The sequence below is a fragment of the Garra rufa genome, chromosome 18 (assembly GCF_049309525.1).
Source record: "Garra rufa chromosome 18, GarRuf1.0, whole genome shotgun sequence".
Lineage (NCBI taxonomy): Eukaryota > Metazoa > Chordata > Actinopteri > Cypriniformes > Cyprinidae > Garra > Garra rufa.
In genome coordinates, this window is record NC_133378.1 from 20,627,731 (window position 1) to 20,642,056 (window position 14,326).

The 14,326-nt window shown below is 34.3% G+C and overlaps 1 protein-coding gene across 1 annotated transcript; it reads left to right on the forward strand.

Moving 5' to 3' along the window:
• The first annotated feature begins 2,160 nt into the window (after positions 1 to 2,160).
• On the forward strand, positions 2,161 to 13,711 carry sav1 (salvador family WW domain containing protein 1). Its single transcript, XM_073823395.1, has 5 exons — positions 2,161 to 2,806; positions 4,214 to 4,669; positions 10,102 to 10,372; positions 10,456 to 10,605; positions 12,607 to 13,711. The coding sequence occupies exons 1-5, from the start codon at positions 2,713 to 2,715 to the stop codon at positions 12,818 to 12,820; spliced, it is 1,185 nt and encodes a 394-aa protein (XP_073679496.1). The 5' UTR covers positions 2,161 to 2,712; the 3' UTR covers positions 12,821 to 13,711.
• The last annotated feature ends 615 nt before the right edge of the window (positions 13,712 to 14,326 follow it).

Consider the following 14,326-nt stretch of genomic DNA (forward strand, 5'->3'; position numbering starts at 1 on the left):
TTTCTTTCTGTGTCTTACCCTCTTGCTTGAGGGTGTCAATGATGGCCTTCTGGTCGGCAGTCTTACCCATGATTGCGGTTTTGAGTAATGAACCAGGCTGGGAGTTTTTAAAAGCCTCAGGAATCTTTTGCAGGTGTTTAGAGTTAATTAGTTGATTCAGATGATTAGGTTAATAGCTCGTTTAGAGAACCTCTTCATGATATGCTAATTTTTTGAGATAGGAATTTTGGGTTTTCATGAGCTGTATGCCAAAATCATCCGTATTAAAACAACAAAAGGCTTGAACTACTTCGGTTGTGTTGTAATGAATCTAAAATATATGAAAGTCTAATGTTTATCAGTACATTACAGAAAATAATGAACTTTATCACAATATGCTAATTTTTTGAGAAGGACCAGTAGTTCTGATATGCAGAACAAGTTTGTTGAGCTTCACAAAATAGAAAGTGGCTGTGAAAATCCCCATTCCCACCATCAGGGCAATAATTAAGAAGTTCCAATCAACTAAAGATGTTACAAATCTGCCTTGAAGAGGATGTGTGTTGATATCATCCTAATGCACGATAAGGAGGAGATTTTGAGTGGCCAAAGACTCTCCAAGGATCACAGTTGGAGAATTGCAGAGAATTGTTGAGTCTTGGGGTCAGAAAGCCTAAAATAAAATGATCAAACAGCCCCTACATCACCACATGTTGTTCCAAGAAAAAATTCTCCTGGCTCACCCAAAAACAAACTCCAGCATATTCACTTGTCAGACATGATTGGAACTTCAAACAGGACTGGCTTCTATGGTCAGATGAAACTAAAAATGAGGTTTTTGGCAGCTAACCCTCCAGATGGTTTTGGTGCAGACAGGGATAAAAAAGTACCCCATGCCCACGGTTAAAAATACTGCTAGGTCTTTAATGTTGTGGACCTATTTTTCTGCCGGAGGTCCTGGACATCTTGTTTACATGGCTTCATGGATTCTATCAAATACCAGCAGATAAAAAATCAAAACCTGACTGCCTCTGTTAGAAATCTTATCATGGGCCATGGTTGCATCTTCCAGCAGGACGAAGATCCAAAACAAACATCAAAATCAACACAAAATTGTGTCACTGAGCACAGAATGAAGCTTCTACCATGGCCGTCCCAGTTCCCTGACCTGAACCCTGTATAGAAACTGAAGAGAAGAAGCACCAACATGAAGCTAGGAAAAGAGAGATTCTGTTTGAAGGAATGGTCTCTCAGATCTCTTGTCAGGTGTTCTCCAAACTCATTAGACATTGTTGGAGAAAACTCAGAACTGTTATCTTGGGAAAAGGATGTTGCAATAATTGGGTGCCAATAATAGTGGCCAACGTGAACTAGAGAAAAACATTTATTTCATAATGAGATTTCACCCCTAGGTTCAATTGATTTACTTCAATGACAGGTTAGAATTTTGTGAATTGTTTGAATGAAAGATCAAAAGGATAAATTATGCAGATTTATTTTCACATCCACTTCTGCTCATATTTACCAAGGGTGCCAATATTAGTGGAGGGCACTGTATATATAGGCTATATATAGAGAGAATTATAATTATAATAGAGAGAAGTAAGCAAGTGAGACTTCCGGTTTATTATCCGCTATAGGGAAATAAGGAGATGAATAACAACATGCAGTGAACGGTAAAACTGTTTTATAGCTAAAAATAGACACGATGAGACCTGAAGCCAGACCCATAAAAATATTAGAAACATTTTATTATTGATGTTTTTATTTCTTTTCTTTTTTTGGTAAATCCCGCATAAATACATAATTGCTCACATAAAACGGCTTATATGAAATTTAGTTTGACCTTTTACATTTCTGAAGGTGAAGTACCTTCTTTCACTGACCATTTGTTAAAAAGAAACTAACTTCTAAGGGTTTTAGGCCCTGTTTTGTATCTTGGTTGTGGAAAGTACTTCTGTCCTTTATATTGAACAAATGAATGAATGAATCGTCACATCTGTTGTGCTAAACCACAAAAATGTGAATGATAGGGGGAAAAAAGTTCGAGAGTCAAATATTTCCCACAATGCTTTGCTCCTATGAGGACCTGGTTTAGGGAATGTCTGATCTGGGATCAGTCCGCTGTTGGGAAAGAGCGATCCAGAGAGCGTTCGTCTGGGATCAGGTGAAGTGACGGTTAAACATGCTTATAAACATGTTTGTGTACGTAATACTGTTTAATACCTCAAAATGTAAGATATTTTTTGGATACTAATAACGCATCTTGAATCTGAAAATAAAGTAAACTGATCTGGAAACAGGCCGTTGGAAGTTATGGACCCACAGCTGATCTGAGATCGGGTAGCGAGGAGAGATCCAGTGAGAGCTGATCTGGGATCAGAAGGAGATTGAGGGCTGGGTTGGGTTGGACATATTCAGCTGGTAAAAGTTTTCTTGCGCTTTTCTCTGGGCGTAATTTGGACAGTGCGCACGGGGAGCCCTAATTAATCATCGAAAAACGTTCACAATGTTTGACTGAACGTTTAAAACAGCTACACGTTCGCTAAATGCAAACTTATCGCCTGTGTTATGTTGTGTTTATGTTTTCGGACTGTAGCCATGATGACTCCAAATTAGCTATGGGGCTAAACGCTCCGAAATGGACTCGGTTCTGAATGTCAGTGCGAATCTAGATCCGGATTTCAGGATGAAACCGAAGTCTGATCGACCCAGGTTCGATTCGGATTAACGATGCTCTCTAGAAAGAAGAGTAAAAACGAAGCGTCCAAGCCAGCAGAAGTTCAGGGCAAATATGTGAAGAAAGAAACGTCCCCGCTTCTGAGAAGTGAGTAACTTCAGTCAATCTGCCTAACAAAACCCCCTAAATAGAGAATTACATCAATAAATAATCAGCATTTTTATATACTGTAACGTTAGCCACTGGGTGCATTTTGGAGTGTAGACTTTTTTATAAATGAAACCGTATGTTCTTGTATGTGTCATTAATTAAATGTCAAGGCTTTCGAATACAAGTCAACTTTAATTGTTACGTAAACAACTGACTGAAATAATATTTACACTGTCACACTGTCAGCCTAATAGACGTCTGTTATAAACCTGTTAATACCTTTTGCATTTTTGAAAGGTAATGTGCATTTAATACTACCAGTCAAATGTTTTTGAACAGTTATGTTAAAATGCTTTTTAAGAAGACTCTTCAGCAAGCCTGTTTATTTGCTACAAAGTACAGCACAAATAGTATATATTTTTGTACTATTTAAAGCAGCTATTAAAAACAGTTTTCTGTTTGAATATATTTTAAAATGTAGTTTATTCCTGTGATTTCAAAGCTGAATTTTTGGCATCATTACACCAGTCACATGATCCTCCGGAAATCATTCTAATATTCTGATTTGCTGCTCAAAAATATTTATTGTTATTATTATTATTATTATTATTATTATTAGTAGTAGTAGTAGTATATGGAGTAGATTTTTTTCAGGTCTCTTTTTTGAATAGAAAGTTGAATGAATAGAAAATGCTGATCTTTCTATTTTTCAAAGAATCCTGAAAAAAGTACTCAACTGTTTAAATATTGTTAATAATAATAATAATTTTCTTGAACAGCAAATCACCATGTTAGAATGATTTCTGAAGGACCATGTATCACTGAAGACTGGAGTAATAATGCTGAAAATTTAGCTTTGATCACAGGAATAAATTACATTGTAAAATGTATTCAAATTGAAAACATTTTAAATATTTTAAGTTGTAAAATATTTCACAATATTACTGCCTTAGCTGTATTTTGATTCAAATAAATACAGGTTTGGTGAGCAAAAGAGAATCCCTTAAAAAAACATTAAAATTCTTACTGTTCAAAAATGTTTTTGTTCGAGTGGTAGTGTAAAATTTTGTCCACTTCTGAAAATATTAAAGAATAGTTAGTTAACCCCCTGTAATTTGGCTCTGAATCTCAGCTGAAAATTACCATTTTGACCCCCCCCCCCCTCTTCAAAATAGTGCATTACTTAGTAAATATTCATCCATGACATTTCATATTTTGGCTTTCATCACTATACATCTTTTTTCAGAAAAAATGATTAGCAAAATCAAAAATTTCTGAAATTTGGTTGATTTGACACAGAATGGTAAAATTTTAAGCATTCTTTGCGAAATAAACATTGTAGAGTATGTTTTAATCCACTTACACCAGGTTTCTCTCTTCTACCTCCCTCATGGTTTGTTTCAGATTTGCCCTCATTTATCCGGCATCCGACATTTCTTCGTCGTGAACCCCCGTTAGTGGAGCCAGTTCCAGCTGCGGTGTCCAGTGCAGGGGCGTATTCCTCTGGATCAGTTGGGGATGTTAGTGGCCCCAAGAGTTTCCTGCGCAATGCCCCTCCACGGACCCCCCTCGAGGTATCACGTAGGGAGAGCCATCGGCTGTCTGCCCCGCCACATCTTCATCGCGATTACTCTCCTTCCTCACCATCTTACATGAGCGATGCTGGCTCGGTAACGGAGAATGGAGATGGCGGCCCTTATTACTACCCTCCAGAGCCGTACTACAATAACCAACCCAGACGAGCACACAGACCGGACCACTTCAATGAGAACTACAGGTACTATGAGCACAATGAACTCAACTACCCACGAAACCCAGGACAGCCCCAGACACCCCAGCCACACAGTCGACCACCCCCAGGTGAGTAACACATCATTTGGCATGCAATAACACACAACGTGAATAGACTCTAATGTCTGTACTATAAATACACTGGCATAATTGGTCTCTATTTATGAGACCATATGCTGTTGACTATGTGAGACTGTTCAGTCTCCTCTGTCTAAATCAGGTATTCCTATATATATATATATATTAGTGGTGGGCCGTTATCGGCATTAACGTGCTGCGTTAACGTGAGACTCTTATCGGGCGATAAAAAAAATATCGCCGTTAATCTATTTTCAAAGTTGGGTTGGGAGCTGGGTCTAAACTACGCAAGATATGATGACTTTCACCTTGATAGTTTAGCGTGGATGACGTAAACCTAGTCGAATTGCACTGTAGGGGGCGAGAACGAGTCTTCAACTTCTGTGAAATTACCACATCAAATGAGACGTGTAAACATGGATGCAGTTATGAAGCCGCTTCAGGGCAGGTGCGTTGCTAGACCCTTTTTACTGGGGCACGTGAGTTATAATTTACTTTGATAATCCTGAAATAAAGACATTAAACTATATGCAACAACTGAATTGACGCTTCTAAAAGCAACGCGGTTTAATGGAAGACTATGCACACAGAAATCCATGCCCGTGCGCATCTGTGTATTTAACGGCAACGCGCACGTCGTGCAGCCTTTTGCGCAGAAGTACTTGGTTACACAAGTTTGTATAGTTAATTGTGTTGTAAATGCAATTGTCAAGCAGTTCAAATTAGCCATTTTAATCTAGATTAATCTAGATTAATTCCAAGATTTAATCTAGATTAATCTAGATTAAAAAAATTAATCTATGCCCACCCCTAATATATATATATATATATTTACTTGAAGTACCACAAAGGATGCTTTGATCAAAATTGATCAAAACTGATAATAAAGACATTTATAATGTTAGAAAAAAGATTTCTGTTTGCGATAAATGCTGTTCTTCTGAACCTTCTGTTCATCAAAGAAACTTGAAAAAATTCTACTCAGCTGTTTCCAACATAATAATAATAATAATAATAATAATAATAATAATAATAATAATAATAATAATAATAATAATAATAATAAATGTTTTTGAGCAGCAAATCAAAATATTAGGAGGATTTCTGAAGGATAATGTGACTGGAGCAATGATGCTAAAAATTCAGCTTTGAAATCCCAGGAATAAATTACATTTTAAAATATATTCAGATAGAAAACAAAATTTTAATGTTTTTTTTCTGTACTTTGGATCAAATATATGCAGGCTTGGTGAGCAGAAGAAACTTAAAAAAAAAAACAAAAAAACATTAAAAATCATACTGTTCAAAAACTTTTGGTCTAAATTGTACAGGTAATAGCATAAGTTGTGTTCAACTTATGCTACTATAAACAGCTTAACCAGCAATGATGAGTGGCATGACATTTTGCTGGTTTCTATTTTTGTAGCGATATGCCCACCCTGAAATTTCGTTGGTCGTAAATCCTGCGTTGCGTAATTAATAAATGTATACTAAACATCAGATATGTTCACATTGGCTCTCTAGAGTTACTGACTGCTTGTGTTGTGGATGGACAAATTATATAATAAAATAAATTTTGATATCTGCTAAGAATGTACACTACCAGTCAAACGTTTTTGAACAGTAAGATATATTTTAAAGAATATATTATAAAATGTAATTTATTCCTGTAATCAAAGCTAAATTTTCAGCATCATTACTCCGGTCTTCAGTGTCACATGATCATTCAGAAATCATTCTAATATGCTGATTTGCTGTTATTACTATTAATATCAATATTTAAAACAGTTAAGTACATTTTTTTTAGGATTCCTTGATGAATAGTTTTTTTTTTTTAAGAATTTATAGAAATTAATACTTTTATTTAGCAAGGATGCTTTAAATTGATCAAAAAAGTGATGATAAAGACATTTATAATGTTACAAAAGATTTCCATTTCAAATAAATGCTGTTCTTCTGAACTTTCTAGTCATCAAAGAAACCTGAAAAAATTCTACTCAGCTGTTTTCAACATAATAATAATAATAATAATAAATGTTTTTTGAGCAGCAAATCAGAATATCATGTGACTAGAGTCATGATGCAAAAATTCAGCTTTGAAATCACAGGAATAAATAACATTTAAAAATATATTCAAATAGAAAACAGCTGCTTTAAATGGTAAAAATATTTCAAAATGTTGCTGTTTTTGCTGTACTCAAATAAATGCAGGCTTGGTGAGCAGAAGAAACTTTTTTTTTTTTAAAACAACATTTGACTGGTAGTGTATGCTTTGGTGCATTTATCCCTTTCTGTAGTGTTTTTTGACTTGCTGATTGCATTAAATGAAGATTCAGCGGTTTCACTGGTGACTTTATGTTCTCAGATTAATCAATTTGATACAGTGGACACCTAAGCCAGCCTTCAAAGGTTTAAATGTACAAAATTCAAACATTTTTAAGTCTAGTGTTAGTGTTTAAATACTTTTTGCGGCCAGTGTATATTTATGGGTGTATCAAGCAGGAGAGTAGATGTGAAACTGTACACTGACGTCATCGCACATTCCAGCTCTGACTCTCTCTTACACACACAAAAACACACAGTTCCCCCACAAACATGTGCTCATGATTAGAGCTGAGTGATATGCCTTAATTATGTCTTGATATTATATATTTATATATTTTATCCTGATACACTACTGTTCAAAATTTTGGGGCCGGAAAGATTTTTTAAATGTTTTGAAAGAACTTGCTGCATGTATTTGATCAAAAAATACAGTAAGAACAGTTTCAATTTAAATCAACTGTTTATTCTTTAAAACATTTTATAATGTAATTAAATGTAATTTATTTCCTGTGGTGGCAAAGCTAATTTTCCAGTCTTTAGTCTTCAAAAATCATTGTAATTTTTGATTTGGTGCTCAAGAAATGTTTCTTAAAGGGATAGTTCATTTAAAAATGAAAATTTTGTCCTTAATTACTCACTCTCATGTCGTTCCAAACCTGTTAGACCTTTGTTCATCTTCAGAACACAAATTAAGATATTTTTGATGAAATCCGAGAGCCTTCTGAGTAATTAGTGAGTAATTAATGACAAATTTTCACTATAATTCCCTTTAATATTAGATTATTAAGATTATTATGATGTTGAAAACAGTTGTACTACTTAAAGGATTAGTTCATTCCCAGAACAAAAATGTACAGATAATATACTCACCGCTTTGTCATCCAAGATGTTCATGTCTTTCTTTCTTCAGTCGTAAAGAAATTATGTTTCTTGAGAAAAAAAATTCAGGAATTATCTTCATATAAGAGTTTGAACTTCCAAAATGCAGTTTAAATGCACTAGCAAAACGATCTGTCATTTTCAGAACAAATTGACAATTTATATACTTTTTAACCTCAAATGCTTGTCTTGTCTCGTCTCTGTGTTGAGTGTGCACAGTCTGTGTGATCCGGGTCAATACAGTTACGGTATGTCGAAAAACTCCAAAATTAACATCGCTCTTTTACTTTTACAATCAACATCACTCTTTTTTGCTTTTCTTTTTTTTTAGCTTCTTTGCACACACTTTGTAAACACTGGGTCGGGACTTCTGCAGCGATGCAGGACGATTTTGAAGATGGGGAAGAAAACGAGATGAGAGTTTTTCAACATAGCTTAACTGTCTTGAACTGGAAAAAATTGAGTTCACACAGACATAGACAAGACAAGTGTTTGAGGTTAGAAAGTACATAAATAGTGAATTTGTTTAGAAAATGACAGATCATTTAGCTAGATAAGACCTTCTTCAGCTGGGATCGTTTAGAGACTTTTGAAGCTGCATTTAAACTGCATTTGTGACCGTCTTAAGTCGCTGGGGTATATTTGTAGCAATAGCCAAAAATACATTGCATGGGTGAAAATTATTGATTTTTCTTTTATGCCAAAAATCATTAGGAAATTAAGTGAAGATCATGTTCCATGAAGTTTTTTTGTAAAATTCCTACTATAAATATATCAAAATGTAATTTTTGATTTGTAATATGCATTGTTAAGAAACTAATTTGGATCACTTTAAAGGTGATTTTCTCAGTATGTTCATTTTTTTAGCACCCTCAGATTCCAGATTTTCAAATAGTTGTATCTCGGCCAAATATTGTCCTATCCTAACAAACCACACATCAATAGATAGTTTATTTATTGAGCTTTCATGTGATGTATACATCTCAGTTTTTATTATTTAACCTTATGACTGGTTTTGTGGTCCAGGGTCACATTTTGGAAGTTCAAACCCAGGGGCACCATAGAAGTCTATTATATAGAGAGAAAAATCTGAAATGTTTTTCTCAAAAAACAATTTCTTATCGACTGAAGAAAGAAAGACATGAACATCTTGGATGAATTTTTGTTCTCAAAGTGAACTACTACTCTAATATCTTTGTGGAAACCATGATACTTTTATTAGGATACTTTAAAGAATATAAAGTAAAAAAAAAACTTTTTTGAGTGATGCAAACAAATCATTAGAACAGATTCATAAAAATGAATCAAACTGTATTTTGCTACTTAGAGGGGCTATATGTAACTTTCTGAAATTTAAACTCGCGACTGACACCTGTGGCCAAAAAACGGAACTGCTCTTCCTTTCTGCTCGCTCTCGCAGCGCGCGCTCGTACGTACAAACTTCACAAGTCATCCTCTGCAAAGAAGTCAACATTATGTTTACAGAGGTAAGAACAGTCAAATACATATATTGTTTGAGAAACTAAGTTTGTTTGCAATATATATGACTAGCGGTGGTGGCAGAGTGATCTGAAACGTTTAACATGAACGCGCTTGACGTCACATCCGCAGACAGCGCGCGAAAAATCCGACCCGACAGAAAATAGGAAAAATAGGATTCAGGCTTATAGGTGCACCCACTTTGAGCTGACAAGGTGTCAGTATGCTCATCAGGAGATGTTTGAGTCATAAATGGTCAAATAAAAAGGCTATTGTTACGTTTGTTTTGGGGAAAAAGTTACATATAGCCCCTTTAAGTATACACAAGAGATAAGATATATACAGAGTTAGTGTTGCTCAGTTTTAGTTTGCCAGTCCTGCTCAGTACATGATTTTCTCCAGTACACACTTTTTCTCAATATACACACACTTCCTGGGCTATCACTCTCTTGTAGAATTTCTCATTGTGTGTGAGAATGACAGAAATGTTGATTTTTCTTGGTTGCCCTTTCCTTCACCCTACACTGATGTGTTTTTCCTTGTGCTGAGCTTTTCATGGTCTTCTGAGGGGTTTTGCTTTATATTTAACCCTGCAGCTGTGACTTGTTATTTTCTCCCCATCTCTCCCCGTTCTCCTTTGCGTTCATTTTGAAAATAAATGCAAACTCTAATTCTAATACACACAGAAACGTTTCCTACATACTGATCTGTAATACTTCCCTCTGTCTCTGTTTTTGTAGCAATCGGTCGTGTGCCAGCAAAGTCGGTGGGTAATCTGACGACCATGAGCGGGGACGAGGTGGCTCTTCCACCTGGCTGGACTGTTGATTGGACGATTCGTGGCAGGAAGTATTTCATCGATCACAACACAAACACCACTCATTGGAGCCACCCACTGGAGAGGGAGGGGCTTCCACCGGGCTGGGAGAGGGTGGAGTCCGCTGAGTTTGGAGTGTATTATGTTGACCACATCAACAAACGTGCCCAGTACAGACACCCCTGTGCACCCAGGTGAGTGTCGAGACGTGTTAGAGACTGTTTGGTGTTATTTTGTATGTCAAATACACATGCCAACTCTGCTCTCTCTCTCTCAGCGTGCCACGTTACGACCAGCCTCCTCCCCCGCCAGTCACCTACCAGCCCCGCCCACCAGAACGCAACCAGCCCGTACTGGTACCAGCTAACCCGTATCACACAGCCGAGATCCCAGACTGGCTGCAGGTGTATGCCAGAGCCCCGCTAAAGTAAGATTCTCATGCACTCATCATCACAATCTGTCAAACTTTGAAGGGTGACAGAAAACACATATCACATATGATCCAGTCTGCATTACAGATGGGTGCTTTGGTGTAGACGGCTTCATTGCTTGTAATAGGAGTGCTTTCAATTTGTTGCATCAGCCCACACCGCATGTGTCCAGTGTTGGCCTGATGTAATTGCTGATTGTTTGCGGTTGCTGAGCGATGTTGCAACTTGAAGCGTTAATATAGAATTCAGCTGATGTGCAATCACACGTTCGTGTATTTTATATTTAACTGAAATGTTATTTTAGTATTATTAATAGTATACCTTTACTATTTAAATTCTTGAAGTATTTTGAATTGCCTTTTATTTTTATATTTTTAATATGTAGTGTTATTTTAGTATTATTTATAGTATACTTTTATTTTTATATATTATTATAGTATTTTAATTGCCTTTTATTTTTTTCAATATGCAGTTTTTTTATAATATACTTTTATTATTATATAGTATTAGTATGCTGAATTGCCTTTTATATTTTCAGTAATTTTATTACTAGTGATTTTATGTGCTTTTGTGATTTTTTTTTTTTCGTATTTCAATTTAGCTTCCATTTGTGTTTGTTTAAAATTTTCATCTGATATTTATATTTTATTTTAGCTGTATTTTACTTAACAGAAACCATAATATGCAGTGTTACTGTAGTATTATTTATACTATACTTTACTATATTATATATATATTATATTTATTAGTATTTTAAGTAGACTTTTTTATATTTTCAGTTTTAGTAATTTTGTGCTTTTGTGATTTTGTGAACAGAAACCATAATATGCAGCATTTTTTAGTATTATTTATAGTATGCTTTTATTATATTATGGTAGTATTTATTAGTATTTTGGATTGGCTTTTATTTTATATTTTTGGTTTAAATTTTAGTTTTAGTAATTTAATCTTTTTTTTTTCATATTTCTATTCAGCTTTCATTTACGTTTGTTAAGTTTAGGTTTTTCATCTGACATTTATATTTCATTTAAGCTGTAGAAACCACAATATGCAATGTTTTTTTATTATTTATAGTACTTTTATTGTTTTAGTACTTATTACTTTTATTGTTATATATTATTGTAGTATTTATTAATATTTTAAATTGCCTTTTATATTTTTTAACATGCAGTGTTTTTCTTGTATTATTTATAGTATACTTTTATTGTTATATGTTATTGTAGTATTTATTAGTATTTTTAATTTTTAATTAGTTTCTTTTATTTATAGTATACTTTTATTATTATAGATTATTTTAGTATTCTTTATTTTATTTTTAGATTTTAAGTTTAAATTTAATTTTTTGTTTTATTTAGCTTTTATTTAGGTTTTTCATCTGATATGTATATTTCATTTCAGCTGTATTTCAATTAACTGAAACCATAATATGCAGTGTTATTTTAGTAATTTTATACTATACTTTTATTATTCTATATTATAGCATTTATTAGTATTTTTGAATTTGTTTATTTATATAATTTTAGTTTTAGTGCTTTTGTGATTTTTTTTTTTCCATATTTTTATTTAGCTTTTATTAGCATTTTTTAAGTTTGTTTTTAACCTCATACTATACTTTCATTATTATAGTATTTATTAGTATTTTTGAATTCATGTTTATTTTAAATTTTTAGTTTTAGTAATTTTATTCTTTGGTGACTTTTTTCACATTTCTAATTAGCTTTCATTTACTTTTGTTGGGTTTAAGGTTTTCATCTGATATTATTATTTCAGTTAACAGAAACCATTTTTAAAAGTCTTGTGTCTGTCAAGTATCCTTGATTATTAAATATATTGTATAGATTTTAGATCAACCAGAAGATTTCTAGCTTGAAAGTTTTTTAATTGGCTGGTTCCTGGAAGCCATCAGAAGCTGTAAACTGGCCCTAATGATGATCTCTAATAAAGGCCAGTGCCATTAACCTTTAGTCATATTAGTGTGTACTTGTGCTTTGTCTCAGGTATGACCACATCCTGAAGTGGGAACTCTTCCAGTTGATGGATCTAGACACATATCAGGGGATGCTGAAGCTGCTCTTCATGAAGGAGCTGGAGTGCATCGTTAAATCCTACGAAGCATATCGCCAAGCACTGCTCACCGAACTCGACACGCGCAAACAGCGGCAGCAGTGGTATGCCCAACAACCAGCCAAAAACTTTTCTCCCAACATGTGACTCGTATGAGATGCCCCCAAACTCCAGCGTTATCAGTGCCTTAGCTGCTGATGCAGACTCTCATTTACTCCTTTAAACAGCTCCAAATATAACCCAAAGAGAGACACCGCACAAAGCCTGTTGGAAACTTTACACTATTACTCCTATATAGCTTATCAGCCATTATACGGCTGTGTGTGTTCTGAGTCTATGCTTGGTTTTGACTGTGTTTGAATGTGTTTGCACATGTTGAAAGTGTGTGTTTCTTTGTGCATGTCAGGACTGTCAGGACTCACTCCTTCTGCATTGTCTTTTTGGACAATCACAGCTATCAGTTATCAATGTTTTATTGTTTAATCAGACTCTATTTTCAATTATAATTTTGCTTTTAGGGAGAATCTCATTAAAAAACCTCATCCAGGTCACATTTCACCTCAGAAATCAAAAAAAGAAAAATGGAATTTATAATTTGCATAAAGAAAATGACGCTTGTGAACCGTTTTACATCAAATATAATTATGTGAACTTAAATATTACAGTGATGAGAGGGGTTTCTGTGTTATTTATATTGATTTAAAAAAAATAATGCAGTAATCTTCATGGTGCTTCATTTTCAAGTAAAATATATATTCTTGTTTGGTTTTTTTTTTTTTTTTTGAAAAGGGTGAAATATGACTTGGACATTTCTGTGAGGTTCATCCTTTAAGGTTTAGGTGGATTCCTTTTTTAAGGAATTTGCTTTTTATATTTAAAGATGAAACTTTCAGGCAAAGTCATCACTTTGTATGAAGTGATTGAGCCTATGACATTTTTTTTTTCAGGAGGTTATTGCCTGTATTTTTCAGTTATTATGTCTGTTTGTAAAATCTATTTTGAGCATCAACACTAAATAAACCAGGACCTTGTATTGTGTGTGTGTGTGTGTGTGTGTGTGTGTGTGTGTGTGTGTGTGTGTGTGTGTGTGAAAAAGAGAAAGATGATGTTCATCAAGTTTGTCTTCCTAATTCAAGTTGAAAATACTTAATTTTATAGTTTTTCTTTTTTTACCATTAGGGGAGTGTGGGGTAAGAAGATTTGACTATTTTTCACTTATGTAGTTCTCAAGATAAGGGAAAATGAGGCTATCTATGACAAAGGGTACTAAAAATATGGCTTCTTAGACAAAAGGTGTCCCTGTGGCTCAATTTGCCCCAGGTTAAGGGTAAGTTGACCTGAGTCAGTGGGTAAGATGCACCAAATGAACATCTGACTGAATTCGGTTACCATGTGACATTTTGAAGATAATTTACCTCTTTTAAAAACTGATTTAAGTTTGCATTTCTGAAACGATACGTTGAACTTCAAAGTTTTACCCTTCCCAAAAACAGGCTAAATAAAGAGTTTGTTGCGTAAAATGGAAAAAAAAAAAACTGAATTAGAATGAAGAAATAAATGTCACTGAAACTAAAACATTTTAGTCAAAAGATTCTTGGCATGGTAGCTTTTCTGAAATGCCTGAAAAACCACCTCTTGTGAGCGTAAAAACTT

What these genes read in the sequence shown, in the direction of transcription:
- sav1 (XM_073823395.1), top strand. Translation starts at nt 2,713, where the DNA reads ATGCTCTCTAGAAAGAAGAGTAAAAACGAAGCGTCCAAGCCAGCAGAA. An exon ending in AACGTCCCCGCTTCTGAGAA is followed by an intron (nt 2,807 to 4,213) that starts GTGAGTAACTTC and finishes GGTTTGTTTCAG; the next exon opens with ATTTGCCCTCATTTATCCGG. An exon ending in ACACAGTCGACCACCCCCAG is followed by an intron (nt 4,670 to 10,101) that starts GTGAGTAACACA and finishes CTGTTTTTGTAG; the next exon opens with CAATCGGTCGTGTGCCAGCA.